Genomic DNA, 13,838 nt, shown 5'->3' with positions numbered 1-13,838 from the left:
TCATTTCCTCTGTCGTGTCCCAGTATTCCTTCGGTCGTATACCTATTTCTCTCAGTATGTTCATTCCACCCTTAGTTTTCTCTAGCCTTCTATGTTGTGTAGCTAGTGTTGCCTCAATCATTTCATCTAAGGTGTTGTGTATTCCCAGCATCATTAGCCTGTCCGTGGAGGTACCTGCCGGAAGATGTAGTGCTCTTTTCTTCTTCGACTGGGAGAACCTGTCCTTTACAGGAGAACAACAACAACATAAACCTGTCCTGTTGGCACCTCAGCATGGTATCAGAAGTGGCGCAATCACCACAATAAGCTCAGCCTTGGCTGCTTCCTCTCCCGTCTATGGTGGTACACGTAACAGGAGCGTCTACGGCCTGGACTACGCGGTCGTAACATGACGTTCTTCCTCATACAACTGCCCGAGGCCTCATACAGTTGCCCGAGGCATCGCACAGTACACGAATGCATTGCATTTCGAATACGAGAGTACGGGGATGCATATGCGAACTTCCGTTTCCCCCTGACCAAGCTGGAAGGTGGTAAAAGGAACTAATCTATAAGGGAAAAAATCGACAGAGACAGTTAAGAATGCTTACATATGGAAATGCGAAGACTTTACTCCTTGCGAAAGAAATGTACGCACATCTTTCGACATTCATTAAAGTTAATTGTATGAAGAACATCAGATTAGAACAGCAGTTCACGATAGACAATGAAACGCTGAAAGTGATAAAGAAATACGTCTACTTAGAACAGGCAGTTACCATAGATCCGGACCACGAGAATGAAATAACTGGGAGAATAAGACTGCTAGTGTGGAGAGCAATGGCAAGTATACTCTCAGATCAGGAATGACAATTTACCAGTACCTCTCGACAGGAAAGTAAGTAGCAGCTGCATCTTATCAGTACTCACATATGGGCAGAAACGCGGAGGCTAACGAGAAAGGTTCTCTTAAATTGAGAAAGCAGTGGAACGGAAAACGGTAGGTGTAACGTTAAGGCATGAAGCGTTTAGAATGGGACAGTGTACCAAACCGAAGTAATGACATTATAGCCGAAATCAAGAGAATATGGGCATTGGTCGAGCATGCAATGAGAAGGCAAAATAACCTGTTGTCGTCAAAGACACCTGAGTGGATTGTAAAAGAAGCCGAACGTTTCAGGGCCGATAGACATTTACATGGCTCGATGAATTTTGGAATTTTGCTAGGACGAGATGATTGCAGATCACAGTGCCGGGTCAATTCGGCGATGTCGGAGATGCCTTTTCCCTGCAATAAGTGTAGTCAGGATGATGATTATCATTAACTGAAACGATGGAGGCGGACGACGGTCCTGTTTGGAGTCTCAGAGCGCACGTATCGGGACAGTGTGTTATAATCCACGGAACAGACAACTAAAATCCGGTTCTTCCAGAAAGCGCAGTTCTATAGACTCAGCCACTCTGGAATCTTGCATTGTAGAAGACAAACTAAAAATATGCATCTGAAGCCACAGCGCTTTCAGTTATGAGTCTTTGATATGTTAATTTGATTGCCTTACATTTAAAACAACTTTATTAGTCGTCTGGAACGGACGCTCACTCACCATATCAGCTTTGGCATGAATCTCGCCCGGTTCCATGATGCCCTTGTTGTAGTCTCCAAGCCGGAAGATGTACCTCGATATATTCTTCCGGCTACGAGAAGGGAAACAAAAATTCTTTATGCAACATAGTTAGGATGCTGTCTGGTGCTTAAGTTGTGTGTGTCACGCGAAAATTTGTGTGGCTCTTCATTTTAAAAAAAATATTACCGCATTTTTATAACCCAAGCAATCTTTATCAAAGGAAACGTTCACGACTACATCTAAACATATGAAGGCGCCCGAAGCGTGCAGAACTTTTTCTTGTTAAAACGAGTTTATGCTTTATTCGTTCTCAAGAACCATTGCAGAGTAACCAATGTTGGAGAAATATGGAGCGTCCAAGGCCATTTACACCATCTGAGTGTTGCTGACAGTCGCTTTGATTGCTCAGCAAGATGTTTAAGTATCGACAAAATTCTAATTTCTTAAATATTAGTGTCACGAATAAAGTACCAACGCGGAAGTTGTAGATCACCTAAATAACAAGTCTTAAATGTTTCCTCCAATGTACTGTGTGTACAACGTAGTTTTTCTACCGTAGCTAGCCAGAGGAAAGCTCGCAAAATACAGGCGCTTCCACATGACAGCGATGTTGGTTCAACTTCTTCAAGCGAGTTTCAGGGAACAAAATCTTTTTTTCAATGCTGTCCCAGACGGTACTTCCGGTGCCCATTAGATGAACGATACGCGAAATTTGCCAAATATTCGCGAACATAAGTGGTGTTCTTACCGCGTAAAAGTAGGGGAAAGTTCCCGCTGGAATGGGAAGGGATAACTCTAGATTTAAAAATTCCATCTTTGGTGATTATTGCAAGAAGTCTGCACTAAGATTGGAAAGAGGTTGCAACGTGCATCGCGAGTTAATTTGTGTCCAAAAAGGCATCAACTTTCAACTGAAAAATCTGAACCATTCGTGGAAGAATCATTACTTCACATACCTATGTCTAAATTACTGCCAAACATGAGTGTGAGAAAGTTCTAATTGGCACATGCAAAGTCTCAACAAAATTACGAACATCGATATTCCAGCTAAGTAAAACATAAAGTAAAACAGACAAAACACAAAGCAATGCATTCATGGAAATATTAGCTGCGATACAGTGTTTGTGTGTGTTCCGTGTCGCTAGGGTCTTTTTTCACTTTATAGTTCGCTTTTTATAGTGCGTTTTTTTTATTTCCCCGGCTGGCGGCTATGTAGTTAGGACGCCCGAATACTGAGCCAGGGAACACGGGTTGGATCACGGCAGCAGCGGCCGCGTTTATAACGCGCCTGTGTACTATGCGATACCAGTACACGTTAAAGGAACCTAGGTAGCCGAAATTATTCGGAACCCTTCACTACGATGTCATCCCTAGCATGAGTCGCTCTGGGCGACAAACCCCATTAATCAAATTGAATCATTCCAATTTGCCCAAGCAGCCGCCCTTACAAAGGCCGTTTCTTCGTGTACACTGTGGTGACGTCAGCTGAGATTCTTTGTTAAAGACAGCATCCACGAAAGTGCAACTTATACTGATAACTCGTGCATTTCTGGGTACAGTTAATAGGTGGGTTCGATAGAGGAGGGCTCCCCGCTCCACATAAGTACTCCTGAATATTGCTGTGGACTGTCTATTTCATTTCAGAAAGAATAATGAAACAAAACTTGTAAAATAAGCGAAGCAGAATAAAGATACTCAACGCCGTCGCCAACATCTATTCATTGAACTGGAGCGCAGGAAACGTGATTAATACTTCAAAATCTAGATTTATAATCAATTAATCAATGTGGCTGGTGGGGTTCTACCTCTCAAGGCAACTCCGGCTATGAAAGACGCCGTAGTGGAGGACTCCGGAAATTTCGGAATCTCGCAGCACACGGGCGCCTTGATGTTTGTCTCCACCGAAAAGCGGCGACCACGATCGGGATTCGATCTCGAATTCGTAGGCACCTCCGGAGCGCCGTAACAACTGCACCCCCGCGGAGGAACAATGAAGCAATGAAATGGTCGTTTACTGCCAGCGGCTGGCTTCCAATCGATGCGTACAGGCCGCCCGCCACAGGTTGTCTTCACTTATTTAACGACGACGATCTGCCCCCCCCCCCCCCCCCAACACACACACACACATTGGAATACAATAATCAGCGGCATTGATGACAGGAGCGATTGCCTGGCCGGCCGAATTTTGCAGCAGAATGGCAGAACGACTGTCGTCATAGTGCGATTGTGACTAACTTTGGAGTTGCCAGCTCCCCCTTTTTTCGGTCCCTGAAAACGTGTTTTTTCTTTTCTTTTTTTTTTAGGAAGTGGCAGAGGTCAGCACTGGCGCAGTGCAATGCCCGCGCCTCGCCCTGGAGGCTCCTGCATCCTGACCAAGGATGCCTCGGCACCAGGTTCACATAAAGGAAATTCATAAAACGGCCGGGAATATTAGTTTATGTGGCAATGAAGATTAAAGCAAGATGAGAAAAGAGGTGTAATGCGCGGTGTGGAAGGGTACAGCAGCCGCCGACAAACCCACAAAAACACGCACGACTGCTTCGAACACCGCCTGCTTTAACATGGGCGCTTTGCACGGAGCACTTCATCGACGTACGTTTAAGCCATCATCAAAGACTGTTGCGACGCTTGTCTTTCTCTCTCTCCCTCTTTTTTTCTTTCTTCTCCACTTTCTCTCTTCTGTCCGCACGAGACAGCGGGTTTGGCTCAGCTACAGAGCCAGTGGCAGCAGGCCTGTGCACTTTCTTTTCCTTCTTCCTAACAATTTTTATAAGTTGCAGCACTAACCATACACCAGCAGTAACACGCGCACAAATCGCATATGTTTGTAGATTATGGTGGTTAAACGTCCCAGAGCGACTCAGGCTACGGGGTGGGACGCCGTAGAGGAGGACGTCGGATAATTAAAATTACCAGGGGTTCTTAGCGCTGACATCACACGGTGCGAGAGCACAAGCCTCACATGGCATCGTCCACTAAACCATTTGTGTAATCTGATACGTCAAACCGCATAATCTGTCGCCATTAGCGATCTTAACTCGATAGCGTTACAGGGTTCATTAGCCAGAATACCTGGAGTTGCCGTCGCCGGCGTTGGCGTTGAGGGAGAAAACATTTCAAGCCTTTCGACGCTGCCGAAAATGGATATCGGGCGCTAGCTCATGAAACATCACCGGTGAGGGCACACTTGGTAATTGCTGCATAAATTTAAATTGTTTATTTTTACTCGTTGAACTTTTTCTATTTTTATTCTTTTTTAATATTTTATTCTCTTTCACGCTGTAGTCACGTGGCAGGCACACTTTCTCAACGCTGATGCAAACGCCTGTTGTAACAGTAATGTCAAGAGTCGGTTGCAACATCACTCGCTGCACGTGCATAGTAGAGATAATGCTCTGAAAGCAGGAGGGTATTTATTATTTATAACAAGTTTCCAGCATTGAACGGGCACAAAGGGCAGACCGTCAGGCCAGATCTGTGGAGGTCAAAGTTAAACTTAAATATAAGACTGCGTAGACATGTGATTGAAACCCCAAACTCGTGAAGTATCCATCCTTTACTGCTGACTGCTGCTATGGAACCGAAAGTGCTGGTAATCGGCAGAGAAAGAAAATGCTTAAGCAGCTAAATCTTGCTTCACATGCGAACCTTACCTTTATACAAAACTTGACCGCCGAAATACATATGCAGGTAAGGAACAGCCTAGTTACTGGACTACGCAGGGATTAATTCACCTAGGTATCCGCGGCCTAAAATAAATGGAATCCACCTGCATCCACCCAGGCCCCAAAACTAATCATACTGAACACACAGGTCCTGATACGTACTGCCTCTGATTGTCTAGCCGCGAATAGAAAGCATACAATTAAACGGTCCGAAATTTTTATCGCCGAAAAAAAAAAACGCAGTGCCAGGACCACTGCAAACAATTCATTTAAATAAATAGGGGCGAGGTAAGAATGGAGAATAACCAGTGAAAGAACAGAGAGAGAATACCGACATCTGCTTTTACTTGACAGTCAAAGACGGGGATCTCAAAACACACAGCATGCGGGCCGCATGTGGTCCGCCCGTTCCGAAACTTTCAGCCTTTATTTTGAAAGTATGCTCAGATTCACGAGTTTGCTTAGCCTCAGACTCGTTCTCCACTTTGAAATAAACTAACAACCCTCGTCCGCAGACAACACACCTTCTCTGTGGCCTGAAAAGAGGCATTGACCCCATAAGCTGCGCGGGCTCCGGACATACGTCCGCTGCCTTCATGAGCAAGACACTGGACAGCTCGCCTTCTCTTTCCTCTTCAAGTGTACAATTGTTTTCTTCAGCAATCGTGATGTGCCACATGTCCGACGTCTGGGCAGAATCAAGCAGGCGTTGATTTTTTTCAGCGAAGAATGAGAGGTTATGATTTGAGAACGAGACGTTTCGATGTGTTGTTCTTATCTGTATTGTGAGCGATAGCTGTATTCAGTACAGCGGCCGAGTTCACGTCGAGGGGGGCATTAGGCCTTCACCCAACCTCAAGGTCAAACCTTTGAAGCCAGAACACAGTCAGTGTTAAACTATGACCTCTATATGGCGCCAGATAGACAAACACTACGTCAACGAATCATGTGGCTCATGACGTCACGAAATCACGTGATCACTTTGTGTAAAGAGGCTGCCGGGCATCTGCCTCACCATTCATGGATCACGAGCCGGAACGTCGGATCGTGAAGGATTGCAGCAAGTGGTAATTGGTAGGCGACTTGGCCGCGAGCACCCATTTGTCGTAGCACGGCCGCTCGATGGAAGCGCACTAGGTGCGGCCTGCTACGTCGCCCGAAACCGGCGGGAGGCGCCTACTTCCAGTCGCCACCGCCGCGGCGCCACCGTTCGGGGACAGCCGCGCGCGGAGAGCTGCGCCTGGCTGCGCTTTGAGGGAGGCATCGGCGTGGTAGAAGCCTTTTATTTTAAGGATATAAGAGCTCCGCTTCACACAATTTGGCAACAAAAATTAGTATATACTGTCATGTCTAGTGTGACCATGTCAGCACTTGGCACTTGCTCGGCAAAGATGTATACTGGAGTGTACCCCGAAAAACTTATAGTGACGGTGGTTCAATCGATTGGAGAGCTCGAATTACCATGATGTTGCATTCGGATCCAGTTGTTCGTCACATTAAAATGTGACCCAGCTGTGGACAATTCGAAGCTGTTCAGCTGCCATGGTAGCCTAATGAATAACCACTTAATTAATTATGTCGCGAATTCCGTGTGTGATTTTCATACCATTTAGTCATTCCTGCTTACAGCTTTTATACACAAATTGGCGTCAACCTGTTCTAAGCTGCCAGCGCTATCCAATAAAAAAATGTCCTACTATGAGCAACCTCTGTGAAAATGCGACATGTAACCAACCTTTCTATCTCATTGTGACAAATTTTACAGTGAAAATATGAAGATGTTTATTAGGTTAAATCTAAATGATAACCTGGGATCTTCTACTCAGTTGGAGACATTAAACTTTGTACGCCAGAACGCTATCCGTCATGGCTTCCCGCATTTTGCATGACCGGACAAAGTAAGCGCGCTTGATAGAGCCGGTCTGCCTCAAGGTGCTACGTATATGCGCCGAAAGTTTTCATTACTATTTTTATTGGCTGCTCACAAACCCATACAATTTTGCTGGTTCGTAATTTTCAATGGAAGAACGCGCATCGAGTGTTGCTGTTGTGAAACTCTTAGCTATGATCACAAGAATGTTCACGTGTCAGAGCGCAACTGCAGCCGAGATTCAGCAAGCAGCCGAGTACGCTTATTTAATGGCCACACACAAAAAAAAAGGAAGAAAATTACCAATCGCAGACGGAAAACCTTTCTTGAGAGAGGTCTATGCCATAGCCATAAACATCGCTCCACTGTTCAGTTGACATTTCCAGCCCAGCTCGCTATCAGGGGGGGCAGCAACTTAACGATATCTTGCATAGCGCCTTAGCATGGGCACGATCATTGTTTTTGTAGATTAGCTGCAGGTACTGTGTACAGTGAGAAAACAATGATGAAACCAAAAGTTTACACAGCTTGCTACTTCGCCGGACCTCTTCAGACTTCATCATCCTGTTAATGAAGGTGCTCGTAAGCTGACAAAGCTTGATTACTTCCTTTGCGGGGTACATCAAGCCTCCATTGTCCTTGGTTTTCATTAACCTGTAACTGGTCTAGTTGACTCATATTTCCTGCAACAGGCTCTTGCTCGACTAACATGTCGCCTCAAAACCATTACCAAATATTGCATAAATTAAGCAATAACCTGGTAGTGGCAAACAAAACTTGGGGTTCTTAAGTCTCCTTGAGAACCCTCGTTAGAGTGCCCGCACTTTGCTACCTGCTTATTCACCGTATCCCGTAATTGCTGCCTCTGTCGCATATCATCAGAATTCTGCCTTAAGCCACCGCATTATATGAAATAGCACCCTGAACGTAGCTATATAAAGCCCCTCTTTACCGAAGCCGTACGAACGTGCCCTATAGGAGTATAGTGTGCCTGACTTGGCTTGGGATCTAGGGGTCCAGCTTTCAATAATTCCCATTTCACCCCTACATCTTATTTACTCTCTGGTTTGGCAGCTCCTGCCACATTGAACATGTCATGTGTTCTCATTTCGCCAAAGGTGTCTGGCCATATCACCAACTAAAGTGCCTCATACCAGAGAGGTTTTTTTGCGACTTTCCGCCGACAGAGCGGGCGCCGGATTTTCTGTGGAACGTGGCTTTTTCATTTTATCGCATTGGCTCAGTCTCAAGAGTATAAACAAATGTTGTATGCACAAGCTCCTTTACTTGCAAGGCCACTTAGACAAGCGCGGCAAAATTTAGAACAAATTGCATGCTTATATGAAAAAACCCTTTGTAGCTTTTTCTGATATGCCCTCGCAACATAAGCTGCGAGAAAAGCTTCTGGTGCTACCTCATCGTGTTCATCTGCTTCACAACACATCGTTAAAAATCCTAGTTCACTCGCCAGCTTCCTGGTAACTAAATAGGTTAAACAACGTGACGGGAACACTGGAAAAGAGGACGACACAACTAGCGCGGTTGTGCCGCCTTCTTCTCCTGTGTTCCCGTCACGTTGTTTGCACGGTTAACCTATAATTAATCACCAACAAGTCCAGTCTGCTGTCCCTTGTAGCAAGCCCGTTATACCTGGTGGCACGGGCAAAGGCACATTATTTTATGTTTTTTTTGGGGGGTAGCCTCACCATAATATATGTCCCTTGTAGCAAATTTAATGGCAGCTGACAGGGCATTATGCTTCAGCATCTAGACTTTTTAACCTCAGCGCCGCTTTCATTTCAGAGGAAGCGGGTGCATTTCCACTTCCCGCTGCTGTCTTTGCCTGAATCTAGCTCAGCAGATAAAATTAGAGGGTCTCTTAGATGTCTCTTAAGCGGAGGGCGGCGAAAGCCTACCCTTCTCCTATCATTTGCCTCTCATCGTTTGCCGCAGTTCGCCATTTCAAGTCGTCGTTTGATATATTGGTCGTTTCTCAGTCATGATGAGTCTGCCTGCGTAGTCATTGTAGCCCTTATCACTCGTAACTAAGCAGGTTACTCATTTAGAATCAGCAGTGGTCATTACATGTCGCCGTTTCACATATTGATCATTTCATAGTCATTAACAGTAATGATGAGTCATGCCTAGCTATTATAGTGATTACCACACATCGCTGCGCACTTTTACTCATTTGTAGTCAATTGCGGTCATTATACATGTCGTGGTTTGATATAGTGGTCATTACAAATCATTTGTCATTATTAACCATTATTAGTCATTAGCATTAGTCATTACCTCTATCAATGTCTATAACTTTTATCGATTACCTATCACCATCAATCATTTTCATTCTTCATCTCCTTCCTTGCACGTCTGCTTTTGCGACTGGCACACCAGTGCACAGATGCGACGCACAGATAACAGGCACAGCTTCTGCGCATAGATTTTCGCTCTATGAGCCTAGAACGGCTTTCGCCTTAAAAAACAAATGCATCCACTCTCAACGTTAACGTGCTTGAACACGCGCACAAAAAAAAAAAAGTTTGCGTTTACCATGCAGACGCGAGGCGAACGCACCCAGAAAGGAAGCAAACCGCGCGCTCAGAACCGGCGACCCCGGCGGCGACGTGTCCCCGAACGGTGGCGCCCTCAGCAGAAATAGCGGGCGCAACTGTAAACTCCCCAAGGACGCGCTTGCCCATTGACGGCGACGCGACGCAGCAGGCCGCACCCAGTGCGCTTCCATCGAGCGGCCGTGGTCGTAGGGTTATATGACGTAATGATACCACATGCTATCACATAGTTGGGTGGAGCTGCCATTTCGGGTTGCTCATTTGAGGTGGGAGGGTTGTCGATGGGCGCTCGATATGTCACTCATGTACGCATACCGCGCAGGCCCTCTTTCACCCCAATACCTGAATGTTTCGCAGGAGCTCTGCGCTGTTCTCAAGTTACTCAAATACTCCGGCACCTACGCATCCGGTCCGGTCGAGAAGATAATAATGCCGAATGAAGTTTTACATCATGGAAAAGACTAAATTTCCCTGCTTTGTGTTTTACACGCCAAATCAGGGAAATAAAACCGCATTTTTATTTTCGTCAAGAATACTGTGTTGACTACAGAATGACGGGATAGAAACCAACCTACCAAGCCTCTTGGATACCAAGTAATGCAAGATATTCCAAGGACAAGCAGGTGTTTTTATGCGAATTGGATAGAGTGGGGCTTCATTCCTATGTCGGATTGTAATTATGAGCGCACAAGCATCTAATGTTTCCAACGAACTGCAAAACTGTGGCATAAACACAGATATCGTTCAACCTTCAGTTCAGCCATGCTCAACCACTGCTAAATGTATTGTTATATTTTTAGTTTATTGCTATTTTTGTTCTTTTCCGACTTCTGGTTCGCGACGGTTGAAATTTCGCAATATAGCCCGCATATCGATATGAGTTTGATACCCTTACTCTAAGACCTCCGCCGAAGTGACAACATAAAGAGAAAATACACCAGCCAATCCCATAATAATTTTTTTTTAAGCATACAGAAGGGCATATGTTGCGTTGATTGGGAAGATGGTACCAAACACAGCCTCACAGCCTGTCGCACAGCAGGAGGATGCTTTCCGCTATTCCCATGTTTCAGGCGGTAAAGAAGATATTGCGCAAACCCGATCTTCGGAGTACGCAAATCAGCCCAGTCGCGAATAAAAAATGCCCGAGGTTAACGAAAAAAATATATAAAAATTGAGAAGTAGGCATTAGCGACGAATCCTACCTTTTTAAAAACGATTGCACTCTTCAAACCCGAAATCTGGTTGAGAGGGAGAGAGGGTATGGGCCCCTGTGTACAAAGCCAAATTATCAAAGCAAAATGAAAGCCCGGGCACAAGCGCAAATACCTCTCGCTAAAAAGAGTAGCGAAGTTTTTCACAGGTACTCGAAACAAGACACAGCCGAGCTCTAAGTTAGGAAGGGCAGATTATCTACACAACATAATAATCAAGTGCCTACTCATGCTGCAGAGGATGTTGCTCAGCTTACGCTATATGTTAATCGCCAGTACTCCTTTCGCAGTGACCTACTCTTTACGGGCCTACTAGGAAAGAGTATAATCCTATATAAACCCGAGATACATGAGATACTGAACGGTAAGGACATGGTGGCTTGCAGAATGCCAATAGACAACAGATTATCAACAAAGTGCATTTTTTAATATTGAGGGAGAGGTAAATTCTGTTTGGCCTTTAAACCAGGACATTTAGTTATGACTGTAAATAGGTGTACATGTCAATATGGAAAGCAGAAATGCGATGTCATCAGAATACTCATGTAAGCTTTTACCTTACTACTGCAAGGAGGATGACAGCTGGTTAAGATGTTGTAAAGAACAGGGCATAGATCAGGCTTATAATTTCTCATAATAAGCTCCGTTTTGCTGGCATTAAATTTCTCCGTCCTGACATCCATGTCATATAGCTTCAAAGACCAAGGCTCTACAACGTTTTCCACACAGTTCAAAGCTTGATGCACTAATAAGATCAACAGAATATAAACTAGGGCAAGTTGGATGCCCGTCATGACGATTTAGTGGGCGTCACCTATACGAACATGGAGAAAAAAAGAGATAGGGCACACAGACTTCGGTGACAAGCTGACTAAAAGGCTCTCGATGTCAGTATGAGCGTTCCATGTAAACACACCGGTCTGGAAGCTGAAATCTATCTGGCAATCAAGATGCCCAATTTGGCTGGCTGTCATCTCAAAAGTAGAGCGAGCGCAGACGAAACGAATGCTTGTGTCGTCGACTTCCTTTTTGTAGTATTCTCATCTTTCGAGATGAATATCTCGCATAGAGACAACAAACACTTCCCTAAAGCAATTGATGTGATATTGCTATGAAGCAACATTTCACCCAACTTCAATACATTCGAAAGTAAAGAAATCTACCTTATATTACCGAAACCAAATCTCTGTCTACCTTTTTAAGCAAAGGAACAGCCTTCGCCAGGATCCACTTATTTGAGATCTAAGAACGTCAAAAAGGGTAACTTAAAAAACGTTAAGCAATCCCCGTTGCTGTGGCGCAAGCAGGGCCAAGTGCTAAAGCCGGTATGCAGAACACAATTTACGACAGGCCAGAGGGGCAGATATCATCAATACCATCGAAGTGGCTAGCTATTCTAGTAGAAAAGAGTACAGCGGCAAATTCTTGTAAGAACTCTGCAATTTGTACAAGAGCCTAGACTAAAAAGTCTATGGTCACAGCAGTCAGTACCTGTTTTCTAGTCCTTCGACTAATGCGCAAAGTTGGTTGGTTGGTTGGTTCATGGGAAGGGAAAGGCGCAGTATCTGTCACACTTGCTCTGTGGACACCTGAACCGCGCCGTAAGGGAAGGGATAAAGGTGGGAGTGAAAGTGGATAGAGAGAAAGGGGGGCCGTAGTGGAGGGCTACGGAGTAATTTCGACCACCTGGGGATCTTTAACGTGCGCTGACATCGCACAGCACACGGACGCCACTTCGTTTCGCCTCCATCGAAACGCAGCCGCCGAGGCCGGGATTCGATCCCGGGAACTCCGGCACAGTAGTCGGGCGTCTTACCATTTCTTTATTTAGAAAGAAATGTTTAGTGTAGAATGTCATCACCTCCTTCGCTCGAAGCTCGGTGCGCTCAAATGTAACCGCAAGGAACTTATAATCCGTCCAGTTTCTAGACCATTTATTCTGAAAAAGTTTCTTTCAGGCTGCCTTCCGTCGCGCATAGTCCTGATATTCATGCAAAGACTCATGTAACTTGAGGGTGGCGTTAAAGCTATTATAATTTATAAAAGTGAGAAATTGTCTTCTTAAATGTGGTGTCGTCTAATCGTACTCGCTTACACATAACATGGTGACTTACCAAGCTGTCTCACTGATTGGTCCACATGAAATGTCTTCATAAATAACGTCATTTCATACAGGCCAGTTAGCACACGGACGCCGCCAAAGCCCCATTTTTTTTCCGCAAGGTGCTCAAAAGACCTAAATCTCTAAAAGGTAAGGCTAGCCGAACTGTCAAGCTTGCATAATCCGCCTTTTAGCGATCCGCATTAAGGCATTTACTTTTACAGTAACCCTTAACAAACATATATTCGCTCCTTTAACTCATCAAGAGCAGATTCCCAAGAGAAATTAATTTAAGCCTGCATTCCAGCAAATCACGAATGGCCTCCTTTCGCCAGCTCTGAGAATGACTATTTCGCCGAAAGACAAGGAGGTGGACAGTGAAATGGCTCCGTCAAATAGAATGCTTCGATACGCAGCTCGTATGCAGGGACTCCAAGGCTCCACTTATGAACGTGAGCAGTGGGCATCTTATCCAAGAGAACACCTGGTCGCTGCAGTCTCTGAAGACATAAACATCTTTTGCGGGCTACTTGATATTCTGAGACAGACTGTCATGAATCGTTAGTCCCGACAGTGGCCGCATGCTTTTTTTTTTTTTTTTTTGTCTGCTGTTCTACTACGTGTTCTTGTTTATTGACTACACGGGCTAAGAAAGATTTGTGCTCTTCGAGGTCGCCTCCATATCCCAACACATGTGCACTTCAAAGAATGATAGAAATTCTACGAATGTTATTGTGTCAAATATTTAGCCCGTAATCCACTTACCAGTTCAAAGTACACGCAAAGCTATGACTTATTGGTGCACTGGGAA

General features: G+C 45.0%; 1 protein-coding gene across 1 annotated transcript in view; it reads right to left on the bottom strand.

Annotated features, from left to right (window-relative positions):
- Nucleotides 1-13,838, bottom strand: part of LOC146185166 (transmembrane protease serine 2-like) — a 55,438-nt gene that overhangs the window by 13,752 nt on the left and 27,848 nt on the right. Inside the window, exon 3 of the mRNA XM_084605484.1 lies at nt 1,584-1,674. Coding sequence (XP_084461610.1) covers nt 1,584-1,674 — 91 coding nt within the window. The remainder of the gene's footprint in view (nt 1-1,583; nt 1,675-13,838) is intronic.

The sequence above is a fragment of the Amblyomma maculatum genome, chromosome 6 (genome assembly GCF_055883805.1).
Source record: "Amblyomma maculatum isolate TAMU_Amacu chromosome 6, ASM5588380v1, whole genome shotgun sequence".
Lineage (NCBI taxonomy): Eukaryota > Metazoa > Arthropoda > Arachnida > Ixodida > Ixodidae > Amblyomma > Amblyomma maculatum.
This window is presented reverse-complemented; position numbering and strand designations above follow the sequence as displayed.